The sequence below is a fragment of the Schistocerca americana genome, chromosome 2 (assembly GCF_021461395.2).
Source record: "Schistocerca americana isolate TAMUIC-IGC-003095 chromosome 2, iqSchAmer2.1, whole genome shotgun sequence".
Taxonomy (NCBI): domain Eukaryota; kingdom Metazoa; phylum Arthropoda; class Insecta; order Orthoptera; family Acrididae; genus Schistocerca; species Schistocerca americana.
In genome coordinates, this window is record NC_060120.1 from 622976368 (window position 1) to 622998929 (window position 22562).

Consider the following 22562-nt stretch of genomic DNA (forward strand, 5'->3'; position numbering starts at 1 on the left):
ATCATGTCCTTACCCATCAACTATGCCAAGGTTGCACAGGACCCCGCCGTGCCACTCCCGATTGCGCCAGCAGCATCGTCAACGCCATCCGCCGCAGCAAAACGCGCCAACGAGACAAGCACGGTGTTGCCTCCAGTGCTCGCTTCAGGACCGTCCAGTTTGCAGACCAAAACCGATGTTTCTGTTGGAACCATGGATGTCAAACTCGGTGTCGTGCTGACGTCTGCCTTTGTCCAGACAGGTTTGGCATCAGATGACAGGCGACCACTTTCTGATTCAGAAGGCCACATCAGAAAACAGCGGTCACCTTGTAAACACAGGAAACGATGATGAACGCCTTCCGATGATGCCCTTTCTCAGACGGCCCCGCGAGATGTCGACCTGATGTCTGATGGTGATCTCCCACACTGCGTCCAGTCACGCAATGTGGCAGCAACAGGCGCCCTTCCTGTGACGCCTCCTCTCCCAGCCAACGACGTGTCCTCCCCGTTGTCAAGGAATGATGACGGCGGTCCCCCTGCCACTCATGATGCGGAATCCGCAACACCCATTCCAGAAGTACGTGACTGTCACATGTCCACGTCGTCAGCTTCCTGGACCGATGATGTTGAAGAAGAAGTGGAACAGACGGCCAGTGTGTCTGCACAGGAGTCCACCACGGCGACACTGGGGCTGGCGCCCCGCCAGTAATTATTACCACCACGGAACCACCGGCGGGTCTCCACCTGCCACCTATTTCTACCGCACGTTCGGTAAATACTGAGGATGGCCGTACACAGCAATATCGTTTTGCCATGATGAATCTTGCAACCATTCGTGTCCCCCACAAACTGGCCATATTCCGAGACACTATTTACTCTGCGGGTGTTGATACAGCACTCTTACAAGAGGTGTTTGTGGCTGACTTCCTAGTTCCCACCAGATACAACGCCCATGCTTCCCCTGCATCCAACACCGGTAGCGGCGTTGCCATCCTGCTATGTGACGGACTCCCTGCAGAGGATGTCATCTACCTCCCCACTGCACGAGGTATGGCCCTCACACTGTTCGGCGTGCATATTATTAATGTCTACGCTCCGTCCAGAACTGGCCGCCATCATGACCGACAAACTTTTTTTGCCGAAAGCATCACACCCCTCTTCACAGGTCCGCAAGACGATTTGGTACTCGGTGGGGATTTTAACTCGACACAAGAGCCCGTGGACCAACTCCCGCGACCTTCCCCTTGTGCATCTCTCTGAGTAGTCATCGACCGTCTACGACTTGTTGGCACTTGGAAGAAGCTCCACGGAATTCAACCAGGCTATAAATTCTACACCTCTCACTCATCAAGCCGCATAGATTCATGCGGAAGTCTGGCCCTTGGCCTTTTCAGACCATGATGTGTACCTCTGTGACGTCACTCTCGCCCGACAGCGAGTGTGGCATAGTCGTGGTCTGTGGAAACTCAATGTCGCACATGTGACTTCCTCAGACTGTCGCCATATGGTTGAAGAAGCGTGGGAACACTGCCGCCATCGTCAAGAAGCCTATGACTCCACCTTATCATGGTGGCTCTCCTGTGCAATGCAGCATTACTTGGAAGGAACCGTAGTCCATTCTCATGCTTGAAATCGTAGGCCTCAAGAACGTCCGTCGATGTACCACCTCCTTCAGGAACAACGACGACGACGATGAGCTCTGATCCAAGTACTCACTGATGTGGAAGGGCGCTGGCACGACACCCAAAAAAGCATTGGTCGTGCTCTCCATGCTCATTTTGCTGGGCTATATGCAGCCGTACCACATTCTGCAGCACTGATCACAGAAGTCGCTCAGCTTACTATGAACACTCTTCCGGAGGATGCAGTGCATGACCTCCAAGACGACGTAACCACAGATGAAGTGGTAGATGCTATCAAGGTGGATACCAATAACAGATTTCCTGGACCTGACAGTATACCCATCGAATTTTATAAAAGTTTTCACTATTTGTTGGCTTCTACGTGGATGGCAATCGCACAAGAGCTGATGTCACCGATGACAGTGGTTCCGAGTGCCTTTCTAGATGGAATTATTATCCCCATACATAAACCGCACGGGTTATCAAGGGTCCAGGACTATCGACCAATTACCTTGCTCAACAGCGACATGAAAATATTCACACAGCTATTGGCATCGCGACTAAAGAAGGTCGCACGTTACATCACATCCTGCGACCAGACTTCCGTAGGAGGCGACAACAACATCCGTACGGCCCTTTGCCGTTACAGAGACATGATAGCATTGGCACATTATCAACATCTCCCTGGCGCCTTGACTTCACTGGACCTTAGCCAGGCTTTAAACCATGTTGACCACTTCTATTTACAGACAGTTCTTCAGCATATGGGATTTCCTGGCGGTATTGTCACAGTGGTTATGCGCCTGTTGAGTAGTGCAACCTCTAAAATCATGTACAATGGTCGCTTCACACCGCCCCTGGTCATCGCATGATCTGTACGACAAGGCTGCCCCCTTTCCACAATTTTGTATGCTTTCGCCTTGGAACCCCTGCTCCAGGGCATGCGCCAACGTTTGGAAGGTATGGCTGTGCACGGCCACTGTTTTTGTTGTACAGCCTACGCAGATGATGTAGTACTATATCTGTGCAGTGAAGATGAAGTACGAGCAGCACTGACATGGGTGGCGACTTATGGTGAAGCGTCGGGGAGCTGCCTCAACGTGTAAAATCCAAGGTCCTGCTCATTGGTGAGGGCTTGCCAGAGAGATGCGTTGCCCCCCTTAGTGTCGCCGCCACCATACGATGTCTTGGACTTGATTTCGCAGCAGATCTGCGCCGCTCAGCGACTATCAATGGTAGACGCTTGCTACAAACAATCAAAGCAAATCTCGCAGATCACCGGCTACGAGCTCTTGACGTTATCCAACGCGCGCAATACGTGAACATGTATCATGCTTCCCGTATACCACACGTGGCTCAAGTACTACCAGTCCCAAATCTCCTGGCCTGACGACAGTTGATGGCTTTCGGCTCCTTCGTCAGCTCGGGGATGTTATTCAAGGTGCAATATGAATCCCTTACACTGCCACGAGATCATGGCGGGGTGGGACTCATACACGTGCCGACTCATGTCAAGGCACTTTACGTCAGCTCCCAACTAACACTTTGGCATCGTTGCCCGCAGAGCCCCTTACTAGCCTCCTGCTTCACAACTTTGCGCTGGCCTCCTTGTCTGCCCCAGTACTGGTATCGACCATTCCAACCCCCTTTTATTACATCCAATGATTTTTCCTCAAGTTCAGCTATGTCCACCGGTCCTTAGCACTTACACGTTTGTACCTCACGAAAACAATCTCCGAATTGTTACAACAGTGCCGCCCGTCCAACCCCATCGAATGTAAGTATCCACAATACATGTGGCGACACATATGGAAAGTGATCCATGCGCGTTTTCTTGAATCAGACTTCAATCAGCTTGGTACATCACTGTAAATGGCAAATAAGTTAACCGAGATCGTCTACACTGCATCCATCTCACCGATTCATCCCTCTGCACCCACTGTGGAGTGGATGACACGGATGTCCACTGGTTCCACTGTGGCACAGCGTTCAATGTCTGGACACTTGCGTGGCGAATTTTGGCGTTTCTTACTCAACAGACACCAGCTCAGATCGATGTCCACATGTTTTTGTACCCCGATAAGACTTTCTGCTCCTCTGCCAAAACTCACTCTGTGAATTGGATTTGTGGCCACATGATTCACTATCTTTTTACTTCTGGCGACAAGTCTACGCTAGGATATTGGACTTATCTCAACGAACGACATGGCGTCCTGATCCGTAACCCAGGCTATAAGCAATATTTTTCCAATTTCTTATGGAGCACCTTCGATGACGCACCTCGTAGCTGGAACATCCAAGCCCTGAGAAGCTGAAAACTGTATTAACCAAACCGAAATGAATAGATCTACTACCCAGAACCCACGCCTACGCAATGAGAAGACACGTTTGGACGAGCTGGCCTGATGTAGGCGGAGACACTTCAGGCGCTCCTGTAAGAACTGGTCTTTAACTACAAGTCGCACGATGACTGGAAGGAGAAACCAGTATAAATGGAGTATTTGTTTTCTTATATATATATATATATATATAAAGAAGAAGAAGAAGAAGAAGAATAAGATGGATAGAGCGTCTCCCATATAAGGAGGAGATCCTGGGTTCGAGTCCCGGTCGGAGGGGGGGGGGGGGGGGGGGCAAAGAAAAGAAAAAGAAAAGATGGTGTATTGGTTATGATACTAAACTGTTGCATGAAGGGTCATGAGTTCGAAACTCACCTGGACTATACAATTTTAATTTCCATATTTGGTTCTGTGATCATTCTAGAACTATCCACAAATGTCAAGAATCATTGTACTGGTATGTTCTGTAACTGTATATGTACTGTATATGTTCTGGCCAGAGGCAGTTCGCTCCGCGCTCTTGCATGTGCAAGTGCTGAACAAACCTTCGTTAAGTGAAGTTAGTGTTCATCGTTCATGTAATTACACCTTCTTCTGTGTGACATTATTCTGGTGTAGGCACAGGGTATTGGAACTTGTGATAGCGCATGTTATCGATGACACAGTGGCTCCCATCAGGCACGACAGAGCCGCTGTGTACATGGTGAGAAACCTGAGTTCAAGCCATATTCAACAGAAGAAGAAGAGGACGTTACGATGACAGCAACTGTGTGCCACCACATGAGACATCCTTCCGGGTTCTCTGCTGACGATGGCCAAGATCCGAACAAGTGGCTGAAGGTATATGAGCATATAGCCAAATTTAACAAATGGAATGACATCGTGTGTTTGGCTAACGTATTTTTCTACTTGGAGGACACTGCCAAACAATGGTATGAGAATGACAAGGAGAAGTTCACAAGCTGGGAAGTAATACAGGTGGAACAGTGCAAGTATTTTGGCGACACACAATGACAGAAGTTCAAGGCTGAAGATAAACTAAAGTGCAGGGCACAGCGTCCAGGAGAAACTACAGCATCCTACATTCAAGACATCTTGGATCTGTGTAAAATAGTGGATCCTAGAATGAAGGAGGAAGATAAGGTTGCACATCTCATGAAGGGTGTTGGTGAGGACATGTATCAAGCCCTACTCCTGAAGGCAGCAGATGACTTCATCAAATGGTGCCAGTATATCAAGACAATGCATTAAAAAAGAATTACATGCAAGAGGTTTGAATGGCTCCCAAATGTCATACTGATGTCTATGATGGAGGAAGCAACTGATTTCACAAGTGTCCTTCGTCAGATAGTGAGAGACGAAGTTCAGAAGGCACTTGGATTGCACAGCGAGCAAAAAACCAAGATGCTTCAAGATGTCTTAAGGGTGGAAGTGGAACAGACATTGAACCCAATCTCTCATCCTTCATTTCCTTTAAAATGGTGAAAAAGTTGAGGCACAGGCGGAGTTACATTCCTACAATGGCGCACGAGGAACGTATTTGGGCACCAAGGTAGACTGACGTCTGGAGGACCCAGGATAACAAACCAGTATGTTTCCACTGCAGATGACTGGGTCATGTGGTGCACTATTGTAGAGAAAGGTGGCGGATATTTGATGACGCTCGTGCCAGAAGACAGCAGACTGATCTTAGCGGACGCCAACTCCCTACGACTTATCTTAGAAGAAAGATTAAGGAAAGGCAAATCTACGTTTCTAACATCTGTAGACTTAGAGAAAGCTTTTGACAATGTTGACTGGAATACTCTCTTTCAAATTCTGAAGGTGACAGGGGTAAAATAAAGTGAGCGAAAGGCTATTTACAATTTGTACAGAAAGCAGATGGCAGTTATAAGAGTTGAGGGTCATGAAAGGGAAGCAGTGGTTGGGAAGGGAGTGAGACAGGGTTGTAGCCTCTCCCCGATGCTATTCAATCTGTATATTGAGCAAGCAGTGCAGAAGAATGCTGGAGATTATATGGGTAGATCACATAACTAATGAGGGGGTATTGAACAGAATTGGGGAGAAGAGGAGTTTGTTGCACAACTTGACCAGAAGAAGGGATCGGTTGGTAGGACATGTTCTGAGGCATCAAGGGATCACCAATTTAGTACTGGAGGGCAGCGTGGAGGGTAAAAATCATAGAGGGAGACCAAGAGATGAATTCACTAAGCAGATTCAGAAGGATGTAGGCTGCAGTAGGTACTGGGAGATGAAGAAGCTTGCACAGGATAGAGTAGCATGGAGAGCTGCATCAAACCAGCCTCAGGACTGAAGACCACAACAACAACAACAACATCATTCTGAAATTTTTGGCATATGTCCCCAACTATTTTCTTTATTGTATCCCATTAATTCAGTCATAATTTCAGTTATTTATTTCATGCACTTTCTGTGTATTTTCCTTCTACTTGTGATAAGTTATTTCTATACTACCTATGTTCTTAATAATAAGTCATTACTAATATTCTACATGACCACATCGTCTCCTATGACTGTGTCACATTGTCTCTTTGGTGGCATCATTGCTTAACTGTGTGCAGCACTATTAACATAGTCTACCATCAGTTCATATTCATTATTATACAACCCACAACCTACACTTACATATATTGTGTTCATGCCACTTGATACCAATTACACTTTTCCACAATCACTCATCATTGATACTGTTTGTCGTACAATAATGCCCTACTATGAAACTGTTTCACAATCACTTTCTAATCAGTCACTGTTAAATTTTCTAAATAATGTTGACTTCACATTGTTCTGATAAGCTGCTGTGCTTAAGTTGCTCACTCACCAAATGAAGTAATATTGTGATTAGCTGTGTCAGAAGACTAGCCAGGTTCTTCTGCCCACCAGCTTTGTGCACAGCAATCAGAGCTCTCATCACTGCCACAAAGATGTGGCATTACAGTGCCATTTTGAGCTATTGCACATGTCATGGGAAGGGGGGGGGGGGCTTAATTGACTCTTGGGGTCCAGGATGAAGTCCAGATATAAATTGATAACTGGCATTTATTAGCAATTGTTTTTGATCTGCAACAAACACCAGGAAGCCTATATGACACATTAGAAATTCCACGTCATCTACATGAAAGGGCCTAACAACCACATAATACATAACAAATGAGCACACATCATAGTTACAACCAGTAAATCTCTTAGATTTACTGTACTGCATAACTTTTAACATCATTCATATCCAATTCTTCAAAACTATGCTTTCATAAAAGTGTGTAATGGCTATGTAGAAGCTGCTGGAACTTCACACACCCCACAGTATGTAAAAGAGAGACCAGTAAAAATGGTTTACAAATTAAGGCAATTATTGTTCTGTGTCAAATATAATAGAGGTAGTAATATATAAAAGGACAAACAGAAGTAAAGAAAGGAAAAAGACTCTCTTAAATAGATGGCATATTAGGCAGAGGGGTGGAAGTGTTTACACTTGTGCTCCGTATTGGTGTACCGTCCCCATAATAAAAATAAATATTTTTGCTCCTTAATAAAAAGAAATATTACTGAGAGCTGTGGTTCTACTGTCTACTTTGTTTTGTCATTAAAACTTAAAAACTGTAAGCTGATTAAAGAAGTGTTTCTGTAGAGATGTGTACTAATATTAATGAAATCAGTGATAGTGAAATTAATACCTACAAAATCTTGTTCATAACAGGAAAAGTAAAAAAAAAAACTGGACTATTTGGAGTTGTTGTTATAGACTTCAGTCCAAAGTCTGGTTTGATGCAGCTTGCCATGCTTGTCTATCCTGTGCAAGCCTTGTCATTTCTGAAGAAGTAATGCAACCTCCAACCATTTGAACTTGCTTACTGTATTCATGTCTAGCCTTCCCTCAACAGTTTTAACACTCCCTCCTCATATACTTCCCTCCTTTACCAAACTGAGTATTCCTTGATGTCTCAGGATGTGTCCTAGGAATTGATCCCCTCTTTTGGTCAAATTCTGCCATAAATATCTCTTTTCCCTATATTGAGTCAGCAATTCCTCATCAGTGATTCAATCTACCTATCCAGTCTTCAGCTTTCTTTGTCAGCACCATATTTCAAAAGTTTCTATTCTCTTATTTCCTGAATAGCTTATTGTGAATGTTTCACATCTGTACAAGGCTACACTCCAGATAAACACCTTTAGGAAACACTTCTTAAGGAATAAATTCATATTTGGTGTTAATAGATTCTCTTTTTTACAAATACTTTTCATGCTATTGCCAGTTTTATAGCCCCTCTCAACTATGGCCATCATCAGGTGTTTTGCTCCACAAATAGCAAAACTTGTCTACTACTTTTACTGTCTCACTTCCTATGAATTGTAAAGTGAATGAGATATTTTCACATACTGACTTTATTGCACTGTAATTTATAATATTCCTTTTGATGATGCTCAAAGCAACCAGTTTTTAAAGTCTTTCTCTGAACATGATGTGCAGTTAGTTAGGGTAAGATAGAGCCTTAGAGCAGAGATACTCCTCAGTGAAAATCAGATAGAATAATTAATAATTCAAGAATAAATGCTTTTAAGAATACTTTGCAAGAGATGATCTGGGATGAAATTTAAAATGAATGAGATGTTTCCATAAAATTTAATCTGTTCCATGATAAATTCATATAATTATTTGGAAATAGCTTTCTGCATAAGGTAATCAGAAAGAACATTAAACAACCATGTAAAAAAACATGAATCATTAGAGGGATTAAAGTATCCCATGAAAGAAAAAAGGAAATGTATCTGTGGACAAAAACAAGTAAAGGTCCTGCTTAGTTGCTCACTACAAATACAATTCAGAATCACTAAGAAAAGTTATTAAAAATCAATGGACATGCACATTATGTCAGAAATAAATAATTCGAACAGCAGACTTAAGCCTATATGGTATGTAGTGTAACAAGACACAGGACAACAGGCCAAAGAACAGGAGCATATCACTACTGAATTAAATGGAAGTGCTTTAAATGGACTTTTCTTGAGAATTTGAAAATGGTGATAGGAGAGATGTCAATAACTACTGACCCATTTCACTACTGACACTGTTTTACAAAAGTTTAGAGAATGTGATGCATTATAGAATAGTTTCCCAGTTGAGCAACAATAATATCCTTAGTAAATCACAATTTGGATTTCAGAACACCTACTCAATCAAGAACGTCTTTTACACATTCACTCACGAAGTTTTACAAGCCTTAAATAACAAAATAACATTGGTTGGTATTTTCTGCAACCTGTCTAATGTATTTGAGTGTGTGACTCACAGTATTTTCCTAGATAAACTGAGGTTGTATGGAACTTATGATATAGCCAACTGATGGATAATGTCATATCTAACAAAAAGATTACAGAACTTGTACTTCGTAATTCAACGATAATAATCAGGGGAGATTCTTTTGATCGAGGAGAAATCATGAATGGAGTCCTCCAAGGGTCAATCTTAGTTATGTTAGTGTTCTTTAAACATCTAAATGATTTTCCATCTAATTAATGCACAGCTAGAAAAATTAATACTTTTTATGGATGACACTAGTATTGTAATCAGTTGAAGCACACATACAACAAAAGAAGAAGTGCTAAACACTATTCTTAAAAGTACTATTGGCTAGTTTTTACAAATGGTCTCACTCTCAATTTCAGAAGGACACAACATATTCAGTCCTTCACATCCTGAGGTATGACACAGTGATAAGTGTAACACAGGGAGGAAATAATAAATAGGGTGGCAACTTCAGTGTTTTTAGGTGTCCATATTGATGAGAATTTAAACAGGAAAAAACATATCTTGGAACTTCTAAAACAACTTAATTCAGACGCATTTGCACTTAGAGTAATTGAAAATCCTGGGGAGAGACAAAACAATATGTTGGCATTTACTGCATATTTTCATTCAATATTTATTTATTTATTTATTTATTAATGTCATATGGAATAATGTTCTGATGTACTGGTAATTCATCTTTAAAAATAAAGGCTTCATTGCTCAAAAACAAGCTGTAAGATGGTCCATGGTTATCTTGTAGGTGTCTTGTTAAGGAGTTATACAGTTTCACTACTGATTCACAGTATATTTATTCCTTCACAAAGTTTTTTTAAAAATAATCTAACAATAATGTACATAATTACAATAATGTTACTCCACAGAAAGACCATCTTAAAGCACAAAATGGGTGCACAATGCTGCAACCAAAATTTTGATCAGTCATGGAAAATATCTGGAAGGCAACAAAGTAAAACTTGATTACAAACTAAAAAAGTTTCTCCTTGATAAGTCCTTTTATTCATTGTAATGTGTAAAAAATGGTGATTAGGAATTATTAACTAAAATCTGCATTAAAAAAATAAGCAACAACAACATCTGTAAATGGTCAGCATGTAGTCACATTTATAAATTAATTTCTGATGTGAATGTAAAATGACTCATTCCACATAATTACAATTATGATCCACGGAATATGAAACTAACTGTAACTGAAATAATTATGTCTGAAAGTTATTTTCACATATTTTAAAGCTGTTTGGAATAAATCAGGCAAAATGAAAGAGAACCTGTAATGAAATAATAGTAAAAAAAAAACAATATAATGACATGATGAATGGTGTAAAAATGTGACCTTTGTATACAAAAAATGTGTTATTATGTTTACAGATGAGCCTGAATTGTACCCAAGGACTGATGACACATTTCTTCTTGCATTTTTAAGGGCAAGGAAACATGATGTTAATGAAGCATTTACACTGGTAAGATCTGAGGAATATGTATGCACTAAAATTTTTATTGAGTATGTTTGTTTGTGTACATCAATAATAAACGTAAGTATCACTCACTGCAGGCAGAGGCAAATGTTAAATGATGAAGTTATACAAAACTGAATAATTAGCAGCTACAGAAAAAGTTTTCTAAAACTTGTGACAAAATGAATTTTCAAGTTTACAAGCAAAATTTACTTTTCTTAGATCTCCTGTTAATACGACACAGATCATTAACATGTGTCCTGACAACATCTTAGTTTGATGAACTAATATCAATCTACTCTAATATTTATTAAAGATACTGAAATGCATTTCGAAGGCAAATGCTAGTTTTTACTGGAAAATGTAGTTGTGCAAGACTGAATATGGAGAATACCGTAAATGTGCAGAACCTTTTTACATTTTTAAGAGCAGCAAAACATAATGTTGATGAAGCAATAACTCTACCGTGATCGAATGAAAATGTAACGCTGAAATTATTGTTGAGGAGGTTTTTGTGTGTGATATCAATTATAGGTGTAGGTATCACTCACTGTAGACAGAGGCAAATATTAAATCATGAAGTTATAGAAAACTATGAAAAATTAGCAGCTACCTACAAAGTTTTCTAAAACTTGTGATAAAACCAATTTTCAAGTTTACAAGCATCATTTACTTTTTGTATGTCTCCTGTCAAACCATCTTGATTATTAGAATGTGATCTGAGAACATTGTGGTTTGATGGACTAATATCAGTCTACTCTAATATTTGTTAAAGGTACTGTAATGAGTTTTGAAGGTAAATGTTAGTTTTTACTGGAGCATTTAGTTGTGTAACTCAGAATGTGGAGAGCACTGAAATTATGTGTCAGGAAGAAAGCAGTGAATGGTCTCAGATAATAAATGAAATGCCTTACTGGCATTAAAAGTAATTACAGTTGGCTACAATAAACCTCTGACATCAGTTGTAAATCTGTTGAAAACCGCCAGCAAACACCTATTGTGGAATTGTAATGTGATCACACATTGTTGTGTATCCACAACATCTGCAAACGTTCATGAACAGCAGTGCTTACACTATCTTTGATTATCTTCAATGCTTCTGCCCTCATTCTCAAAGACAGCTGTCAATTATCCACAAGCATCCATAGCACTCATTTGATGTTGTTTGGGACTGATGCACAGTTAGGATAAATAACATGGATCACTAGATATTGATGTTGACTCTGAAATTATTGGTATATCTGAACACTTCTTAAATAAGGAGATAATTCAGAGGCTTCCTTTACCAGGATACAGGTTGGCTGGCAGCTTTTCTAGGAGCTCTTTGCGGTGTGGGGGAGTAGCCATGTATGTGAAAAACGGTATCCCATTTGAGTCAATTGATGTTTCAAAGTACTGCACTGAAAAGGTGTTTGAATGTTGAGCAGGTGTGGTTAAATTTAGTGGAGCTAATCTTCTTACTGTTCTTATTTATAGATCCCCAGACTCCGATTTCACAACATTTTTGCTAAAGCTAGAGGAGGTTCTTGGTTCACTTTATAGGAAATACAAAAAGTTAGTTATATGTGGTGACTTCAATATTAATTGTATAAGTGATTGTGCAAGGAAAAGGATGCTGGTAGACCTCCTTAATTCATATAATCTTATGCAAACCATATTCTTTCCAACGAGAGTGCAAGGGAACAGTAGAACAACCATAGACAATATTTTTGTTCATTCGTCATTATTAGAAGGGCATTCTGTTAGCAAAAAGGTGAATGGCCTTTCAGATCATGATGCACAAATTTTAAGTCTAAAAGATTTTTGTGCTGCAACACATGTTAAATATAGTTACCAACTTTTTAGGAAAGCTGATCCAGTTGCTGTACAGACTTTTGTAAACCTTATCAAGGAACAAGAGTGGCAAGATGTTTATGGTGCTGATACAGTAGACGATAAATATAATGCTTTCCTCAAGACTTTTCTCGTGCTCTTTGACAGTTGTTTTCTGTTAGAACGTTCAAAACAGGGTACTAGCACAAACAGGCAGCCTGGGTGGCTGACTAAAGGGATAAGAATATCTTGTAGAACAAAGTGGCAATTATATCAAAACGTTAGAAACAGTCAAAATCTAAATGCAGCAGCCCATTACAAACAGTATTGTAAGGTGCTTAAAAAAGTTATTAGGAAGGCAAAAAGTATGTGGTATGCAGATAGAATAGCTAAGTCTCAGGATAAAATTAAAACCATATGGTCAGTCGTAAAGGAAGTGGCTGGTCTGCATAGACAGGTCGAGAATATAGAATCAGTGCGTAGTGGGGATGTCCATGTTACTGATAAGTCGCATATATGTACAGTACTTAATAATCACTTTCTGAATATAGCAGGTGAACTAAATAGAAACATAGTCCCAACAGGGAATCATATAGCGCTCTTAGAAGAAAGTGTTCCGAGACTGTTACCTGAAATGCTCCTCCATGATACTGACAAGAGGGAGATTGAGTTAATAATTAAATCACTAAAGACCAAGAACTCTCATGGATATGATGGGGTATCTAGCAGAATACTGAAGTATTGTTCCACGTATGTTAGCTCAGTACTTAGCCATATCTGTAACTTTCCCTTTAGGAGTGGTCGGTTTCCTGACCGATTAAAGTACTTGGTAGTGAAGCCACTTTATAAAAAGGGAGACAGGGATAATGTTGACAATTATAGACCTATTTCTATGCCATCGGTGTTTGCTAAAGTTATCGAGAGGGTTGTATATACAAGGTTACTGCAGCATTTAAATTCACATAATTTGCTGTCAAATGTACAGTTTGGTTTTAGAAATGGCTTAACAACTGAAAATGCTATAGTCTCTTTTCTCTGTGAGGTTTTGGACGGATTAAATAAAAGGTTGCGAACGTTAGGCGTTTTCTTTGATTTAACGAAGGCTTTTGACTGTGTTGACCACAAAATATTACTGCAGAAGTTGGAACATTATGGAGTAAGGGGAGTAGCTTACAATTGGTTCGCCTCCTACTTTAAGAACGGAAAGCAGAAGGTAATCCTCCACAATATTGAGAGTGGTAATGATGTTCAGTCCCAATGGGGCACTGTTAAATGGGGCGTTCCCCAAGGGTCGGTGCTGGGGCCACTGCTGTTTCTTATTTATGTAAATGATATGCCTTCTAGTATTACAGGTGATTCAAAAATATTTCTGTTTGCTGATGACACCACCTTGGTAGTGAAGGATCTTGTGTGTAATATTGAAACATTATCAAATAATGTAGTTCATGATATAAGTTCGTGGCTTGAGGAAAATAATTTGATGCTAAATCACAGTAAGACTCAGTTTTTACAGTTTCTAACCCACAATTCAACAAGAACTGACATTTTAATCAGACAGAATGGGCATGTTATAAGCGAGACGGAACAGTTCAAGTTCCTAGGCGTACGGATGGATAGTAAGCTGTTGTGGAAAGCCCATGTTCAGGATCTTGTTCGGAAACTAAATGCCGCTTTATTTACCATTAGAACAGTATTTGAAATAAGTAGTATACTTCGCATATTTTCATACGCTTATGTCATATGGTATTATTTTTTGGGGTAATTCTTCTGATTCAAAAAGGGTATTTTTGGCTCAAAAACGGGCTGTTCGAGCTATGTATGGTGTAAGTTCGAAAATCTCTTGTCGACCCCTATTCAATAGTCTGGGAATTTTGACATTGCCCTCACAGTATGTATTTTCTTTAATGTCGTTTGTTGTTAGCAATATTAGCTTATTCCCAAGAGTTAGCAGCTTTCACTCAGTTAATACTAGGCAGAAATCAAATCTGCATATGGAATGCACTTCCTTGACTCTTGTGCAGAAAGGAGTGCAGTATTCTGCTGCATCCATTTTCAATAAGCTACCACAAGAACTCAAAAATCTTAGCAGTAGCCCAAACACTTTTAAGTCTAAACTGAAGAGTTTCCTCATGGCTCACTCCTTCTATTCTGTCGAGGAGCTCCTGGAAGAGCTAAAAAATTAAGCAAATTCCAGTGTTACATTCTTGATTTCTTTATTTAAACTAACGACTTGTCACCTGAATATGTTTCTTATATTTCATTTTATCTGTTTCTACAATCGTGTTATAATTTCATGTATTGACTCATTCCATGACCATGGAGACTTCTCCTAAATGTGGTCCCACGGAACAATAAATAAATAAATAAAAAGTACCTTGTGAAAGGTAAATGAGTAATGTGTCTTTTGGCAAGAAAAAGTAGGGATCCTGCAGTAGTTCTACACTACAAAAATTACTCAAAATTACTGAGAAAGTTAATTAAAAAATCAAGGAACTTGTACATAATATAAGAAATCAGTACTACCGACAACAGACTTAAGGCTATATGAAACATAGTGAAATGAGAGACATGACACAGAGCCACAGAACAAGACAACATCACTGTTGAACTGAAAGGAAGGGCTGTAAATGATGAGTCACAAGTAGCAAATGCTTATAATAATCATTTCTTAAATGTAGTAGAAAGTGTAAGGACAAACAGTTCATGAGCAAAATCACGGCACTGTGTTGAAAAAGTAACTTTCATTAAATTCAGTCATATGAATGTATCACCAACTTCTCCTTCTGAAATTAAGAAAATTATAGAGTCCCTCAAAAATAAAAGCTCATCTGGTTTTGATGGTGTTTCTCTTTTCTGAAATATGTAGTGCATCACTAATTCAAGGCATTTTTCCAGAGATACTGAAATATGCTATCATTAAACCCATCTTTAAGAAAGGTGATAAGAGAGATGTCACTAACTATCAACCATTTTCACTACTGACATCATTTTCCAAAATTTTTGAGAGGGTGATCTATTCTAGAATAGTAGAGCCAAACCTTGATATGACAAATTTCATGGGACCATGAAAATTATATTGTTGTATCATGGTTATTGTTATAATGAGATTTTGTTATCATGATTCGGAGCAAGGAGGCATGTTTTTGTGGCTGAGAAGTACATTACTGTAGTACTTTTCTGATGAAAAATAATATTAAAAGACAAATAATGAAACACATTTTGTTCAAATTGTTCACTTCATGTATTAATACTGTACCTGTAGAATATCCTACTTTTGTGTATAGAAAAATTCACTTACTTTCCTTTGTTTCTTTTTTCTTAAAGATTCTCTTGTGAATATTGTCTTAATCTCCTCTAACGAAATCAATAGCTGTGCTGAAACACTGGGGATTGAAGTTGCTACTTGCTAGATGATTTCCAACTGACCAATTAGCTCTATCAGAGGAGAGGGATTCACACTTATCACATCACTGTCATCATCAGAATCTTCAACAGGTGAATTACCCTTTAACTCCTCGGTGATATATTCAGCGGAATATGCTTCAAACACCAACGCCTCAGCAACCACTGACAAATATTCAACTACTGAAGCATCTATGTTTTTACCAGTAGCTGCTGAATAAATCTCCTTGAATATCATCCTGCATTATTTCATCCAGCATTACATTCTCACCAACATCTTCACTTTTGGAAATTCTTGCATTTTTCCAGTAGTTCACAATCACATTTGGCTGTACACTGCTCCAGGAACTAGCAATCATGTCACAAGCCTGCATCACATTGAAACTGTAGGGACTGCTCACCTTTCTCTGAATGTTTCTGATCATGTGTTGAACTAAACGTGTACTGTATTTTGTCTTAAAGTTCTTAATTATCCCCATATCTAGTGGCTGAAGAATTGAAGTACAGTTTTTGGGGGGGGGGGGGGGGGGGGGAAGTAGCATAGTTCAACGTTCTTCAATGCTGACATGTTGTTATGCACGCTACAATTATTCACCAACAATGCAATTTTCTTGCCTTCATTGAAATCTCTTTATCAAGAGAATGCAGTCACTCACTAAAAGGAGTAGACATCATCCATGCTTTTCAATTTGCCTTGTAATTGACTGCAATAAAAAAAATCACATTTCCCATTCAACTGTATCAAAACATTACAGATTAAGCTATGCTGTACTGAATTAACTTATAAATTGAAGGAAGGTAAAATAAAATGTATGCACCATGGGTTTGCTGATCATCACCAGTGATGTCAATTTATGTATGTGTTCCTGACACGTTGCTGCAGAAAATAACAGTTAGGTGTACTTTAGACTGCTTCCCTATTTTACAATTTTCTCCTCTAAAGGCCATCGTCTTCTCTTGCATCAGTTGCTAAAGCAATCCTGTCTCATCTGTGTTGTAGATGTTTTCAAGACTGTATTTTTCTAACAGTTTACACGTGATGATTTTCCTCCAAAATTCTGTATCACCTAAGTGTGACGATTTTTCTTGTCGTGAAATCACTTAAAAAAGAATCCCATGAATGTCCTTAAATCTTTGCAACCATCCATTACTTGCCTTAAAATCAGAATCACCAAGCAACTTAGCAAAATCTAAGGTTTTTTGACATATCAACAGACCATTAATTGGTACATTCTGTGCACGGAGGTTCAAGTCCTCCCTCGTGCATGGGTGTGTGTGTTGTCCTTAGTGTAAGTTAGTTTAAGTTAGATTAAGTAGTGTGTAGGCCTAGGGACTGATGACCTGAGCAGTTTGGTCCCACAGAAACTTACCCCCACCAATCTTCTTAAACCATCGCAGTGTAGCACTGTCCACATCGTCAGCAGCAGCTGTCTTTATTCTTTTTCTTGAAGGGTTAACTTTGCCACCAACAAAACTTTCTTAAATTTCTTTTCATTTTTAAGAGAATGTAGTAAACATTGATTGTGCAATTCCATACTTCTTCGTGACAACTACTTGTTTCATTCTGTTATCAATGTCTTTGAAAACCTCCATTTTTGTCTCCAACCTTATTTGTTTCTGAGTTCCAGCCATTGTCCAAATCTTAGAAAAATCCAAAACAATTACATCAGACATTCACAGTTTGGAAAAGTCACAGAGATATGCTGTGTATGAGCCCAACAAAACGCTTCTGTCTGCTATTGAAGGTCAGCAATGGACAAACTAAACACTCGTTCAAACAAAGGAGCTCTTTGATGTTTGCTGCTTAGCACAGCATGCCCACAGCTGTACACTATTCTGTTTAGTGCTAGAATAAATACAGTATTGTAGTATGTGGTGAAGCTTCTGGAAATGAAGTGCCGACAGTCTAGTAGATAAATAAACAATACCTACCGCTATAGTGAGCTTCTTAAAAGTAGGAAAAAGTAAATTCCTCAAAATTTTCTCTTTGTTATAACAGGGTGTTGCTAAATTTACTCCAGTGCTGCAATGAGGGAGAATTAACACAGGAAATACAGGAAATAAGCCAGGACCATATAAAATTATCACTGTACCCGGGTTTGTTGTTGTATTGGTAATCGTTATAGGAGGTTTCACTGTAATTTGTGTTAGCAACAGTAGCATCCTTTGCAAATCACAGTTTGGGTTTCAGAAAAGTTACTCAACTGAGAATACCTTTTACATGTTCACTCACCAGATTTTACAAGCATTAAGTTATAAAACAGTGACAGCTGATATGTTCTTTGACCTCTCTAAAGCATTTGACTGTGTGAAGCAGTATTTTCCTAGATAAATTTATGTTTTATGGGATTGATGGTATAGCCAACCAATGGATAATTTCATATCTAATCAAAATAATCCACTAAGTTGTCCTTAGTAATTAAAGCAATATAGTCCAGGGCCATAATTCTGACAGGAGAAATCATGTATGGGGTCCCCCAAGGTTCCATCTTAGGTCCACTATTCCTCAGACATGTAAGTGATCTTCCATCTAGTATACAATAAGCAGAATTAGTTCTTTTCGCAGATGATACTAGTATTGTAATCAATCAAGGTACATCCACAGAAACAGAAGAAATGGTCAACATGGTGTCAATGACTGGTTTTCCATGAATGGTCTCACCTTCAATTATAAAAAGACACAACACATTCAGTTTGGCACATCTAGAGGTACTACACCAATGATAAGTGTAACACATAGGAAGGAGATAACAAACAGAGTGGAAACTTCAAATTGATGGGGATGTAAACTGGAAAAAAACACATTTTGGAACTCCTAAAATAACTTAGTTCAGACACATTTGTGCTTAGAATCATTATGAACCTTGGGGTGAGACAAATCAGTAAGCTGACATATTTTGCATATTTTCATTCAATAATATCATATGGAATAATGTTCTTTAAGAAATAAAGTCTTCATTGTGAAAAAATGAGCTGTAAGAATAATATATGGTGCTCACCCACAATCATCTTGTAGATATCTGTTTAAGGAGCTGGGCCTTCTGACTACTGCTTTACAGTATATTTCTTCCCCCATGAAGTTTCTTGTAAATAATCCACTACAGTTCAAAAGGAACAATGAGGTGGCTGGATTGAAGAGTTTTTAGCAAACAGAACACAGCATGTTGTTATCAATGGAGAGACGTCTAGAGACGTTAAAGTAACCTCTGGCGTGCCACAGGGGAGTGTTATGGGACCATTGCTTTTCACAATATATATAAATGACCTAGTAGATAGTGTCGGAAGTTCCATGCGGCTTTTCGCGGATGATGCTGTAGTATACAGAGAAGTTGCAGCATTAGAAAATTGTAGCGAAATGCAGGAAGATTTGCAGTGGATAGGCACTTGGTGCAGGGAGTGGCAACTGACCCTTAACATAGACAAATGTAATGTATTGCGAATACATAGAAAGAAGGATCCTTTATTGTATGATTATATGATAGCGGAACAAACACTGGTAGCAGTTACTTCTGTAAGATATCTGGGAGTATGCGTGCGGAACAATTTGAAGTGGAATGATCATATAAAATTAATTGTTGGTAAGGCGGGTACCAGGTTGAGATTCATTGGGAGAGTGCTTAGAAAATGTAGTCCATCAACAAAGGAGGTGGCTTACAAAACACTCGTTCGACCTATACTTGAGTATTGCTCATCAGTGTGGGATCCGTACCGGATCGGTCTGACGGAGGAGATAGAGAAGATCCAAAGAAGAGTGGTGCATTTCGTCACGGGGTTATTTGGTAACCGTGATAGCATTACGGAGATGTTTAATAAACTCAAGTGGCAGACTCTGCAAGAGAGGCGCTCTGCATCGCGGTGTAGCTTGCTCGCCAGGTTTCGAGAGGGTGCGTTGCTGGATGAGGTATCGAATATATTGCTTCCCCCTACTTATACCTCCCGAGGAGATCACGAATGTAAAATTAGAGAGATTAGAGCGCGCACGGAGGCTTTCAGACAGTCGTTCTTCCCGCGAACCATACGCGACTGGAACAGGAAAGGGAGGTAATGACAGTGGCACGTAAAGTGCCCTCTGCCACACACCGTTGGGTGGCTTGCAGAGTATAAATGTAGATGTAGATGTAGGTACATAATTACAATACCAGAAGGAGGAATGATATTCATTACTCCACATTAAGCTTGTCTTTGGTACAGAAAGGGGTGCACAATGCTGCAATAAAAATTTTTGATCATTTACACAGTGTCATAAAATGTCTGACAGACATCAAAGTAAAATTTGATAAAAAAGTGTGTATCTTTTTCCTTTAGGTGGAAAGAAACTTAGAAATTTCACAATGTAACCATATGTACAAATTAATTTGTAATGTGAATTTAAAATGACTCATTCCACATCATTATGATCTATCATGCAAAATGATCCATGGAACATGTAACAAACTAACTATTTGTGTGTTTTTTGACTTGGACATGGCTCATCCTCAACACCGTCCTTCTTGTCTCTAAAGCATTTAAACACTCATACATACACATTTTACTCACTGCATCAACTCCATACACATTCACTAATATTCTATGAGTCTCTGTCACCATTTTCCCTAACCAGAAGCAAGACTTGTTGTTAACACTTTGCTGAATTTTACAGTGACATAAGTGCGGTGGATGCGTTTGGTCGATCAGTGACTGTCTTCAAGAATGAGAGTGAAAGAGTTGAAACTAAGCAAAGACAATGTAAGATCTATTGCTCATGAACATTCACAGACATTGTGGATACCCAACAATGTGTGACCATGCTGCTTTGAGTGATTCCAAAAAAAGCACTTGCTAACAGCTTTCAGCAGATCAGAAGCACCATGTAGATCTCCAGGTGGAGTTGTAAATAGCATTTCATAAAATTGGAGCTATTTGTGAAAAAAATAATAAAATCTAAAACATGACCACCAGCAGGAAATGTCAGCCCCACATAATGCCACCCCAAAACATCAATGAATCTCCACCTTGCTGTCCTCACTGGACAGTGTGTCTAAGGCATTCAGTCTGACCGGGTTGCCTCCAAACACGTCTCTGATGATTGTCTGGCTGAAGGCATATGTGACACTCATCAGCGAAGAGAATGTGATGCCAATCCTGAGTGGTCCATTCGGTATATTGTTGGGCCCATTTGTACCATGCTGCGTGGTGTTGTGGTTGCAAAGATGGACCTCACCAAGAACTTCAGGAGTGAACTTGCGCATCATGCAGCCTATTGCGCACAGTTTGAGTCATAACACGACATCCTGTGGCTGCATGAAAAGCATTATTCAACATGGTGGCATTGCTGCCAGGGTTCCTCCAAGCCATAATCCATAGGTAGCAGTCATCCACTGCAGTAGTAGCCCTTGGGCAGCCTGAGTGAGGCTTGTCATCAACAGTTCCTGTCCTTCTGTATCTCCTCCACGTCTGAACAACATCACTTTGTTTCATTCCAAGATGCCTGGTCACTTCCCTTCTGAGAGCCTTTCCTGGCACAATGTCTACGCATGGCTGAACTACAGACAACACAAGCCATGTATCTCTTTCATGGTGGAATGACTGGAACTGATTGACTGTTGGTCCCCCTCCATCTAATAAGTGCTGCTCATGCATCATTGTTTATATCCTTGGGTGGGTTTAGTGACATCTCTGAACTGTCAAAGGGACTGTGGCTGTGATACAATATCCACAGTCAACATCTATCTATCTTCAGGAGTTCTGGGAACTGGGGTGATGGAATACTTTTTTGATGTGTACTGCTATACAGTCAGAGTTTAAAACATTTCAAATAAGACCAAAAAAAGGATAAGAGTATAAATTTGAGAATTACATGGTACAAACAGCTTATTGCACGTAACACACGTAACAAGTGCCCACAGATTTTAATAACTCTCTTGATGTCTTTGACACACTTCCGTAAATATAGGATTTGTTTGTTTCGGAGTTATGTGTCACAAACATCTATGTAAAATGGCATGGTGCATTCTGCACTGTTTACAAGTAGTTCAAAGACAAAGAATAGTATATATATATACTACTAGTTATCTTCAAGGCATTTACAAAAATGATAAAATGTTAGGCAGTGCTAATGGGGTGTGGGTATAGTATTCAATGGCAAAGTAATCTTTGTACCTGTTAGTATCTTTCAAGAATCACCCCCACACTCATAGTTGGTTACATAAATGAGAAAACATCAAAGAAAATATTTAATAGCACTGAAATATTTACAAGTCATTGTGTGGGATATGGTTGTGTTGAAACATGTAAAAACTTGAATGTCTGTACAGATAAATGTTGGTCATTAAAGGTTTCAATAAGTCACTGTATGGATGTAACACTTAGTGCACATCAAGCACAAGACAAATCCAGTATAGAGTCTCCCATATGGGGTAAAATGTTTCTAAAACTTGTATATACCTCATCATGTTGTCAGAAAAATAACAAAATAACTCCAACCTCTGATCAGCTTTTCAGAAACAGTAATGAAACAGTTATGTGTCTCAAGTGTATAGTCTGATGCAATAAGTAGTTCAATTTATGTAGCCTTTTGAGTACTGAAATACATCAAACATCAAGTGTTCAGATGTGTCGTCCTGACTTACTTTATATGGTTCAGTGTA

At 39.6% G+C, this 22562-nt stretch overlaps 1 protein-coding gene across 5 annotated transcripts in view; it reads left to right on the plus strand.

Moving 5' to 3' along the window:
* Window positions 1-22562, plus strand: part of LOC124592014 (clavesin-2-like) — a 263412-nt gene that overhangs the window by 161716 nt on the left and 79134 nt on the right. For all 5 annotated transcript variants that reach the window (XM_047131793.1, XM_047131788.1, XM_047131792.1 and 2 more), the window contains exon 3: window positions 10637-10728. In XM_047131793.1, the coding sequence (XP_046987749.1) occupies window positions 10637-10728 (92 nt within the window). The remainder of the gene's footprint in view (window positions 1-10636; window positions 10729-22562) is intronic.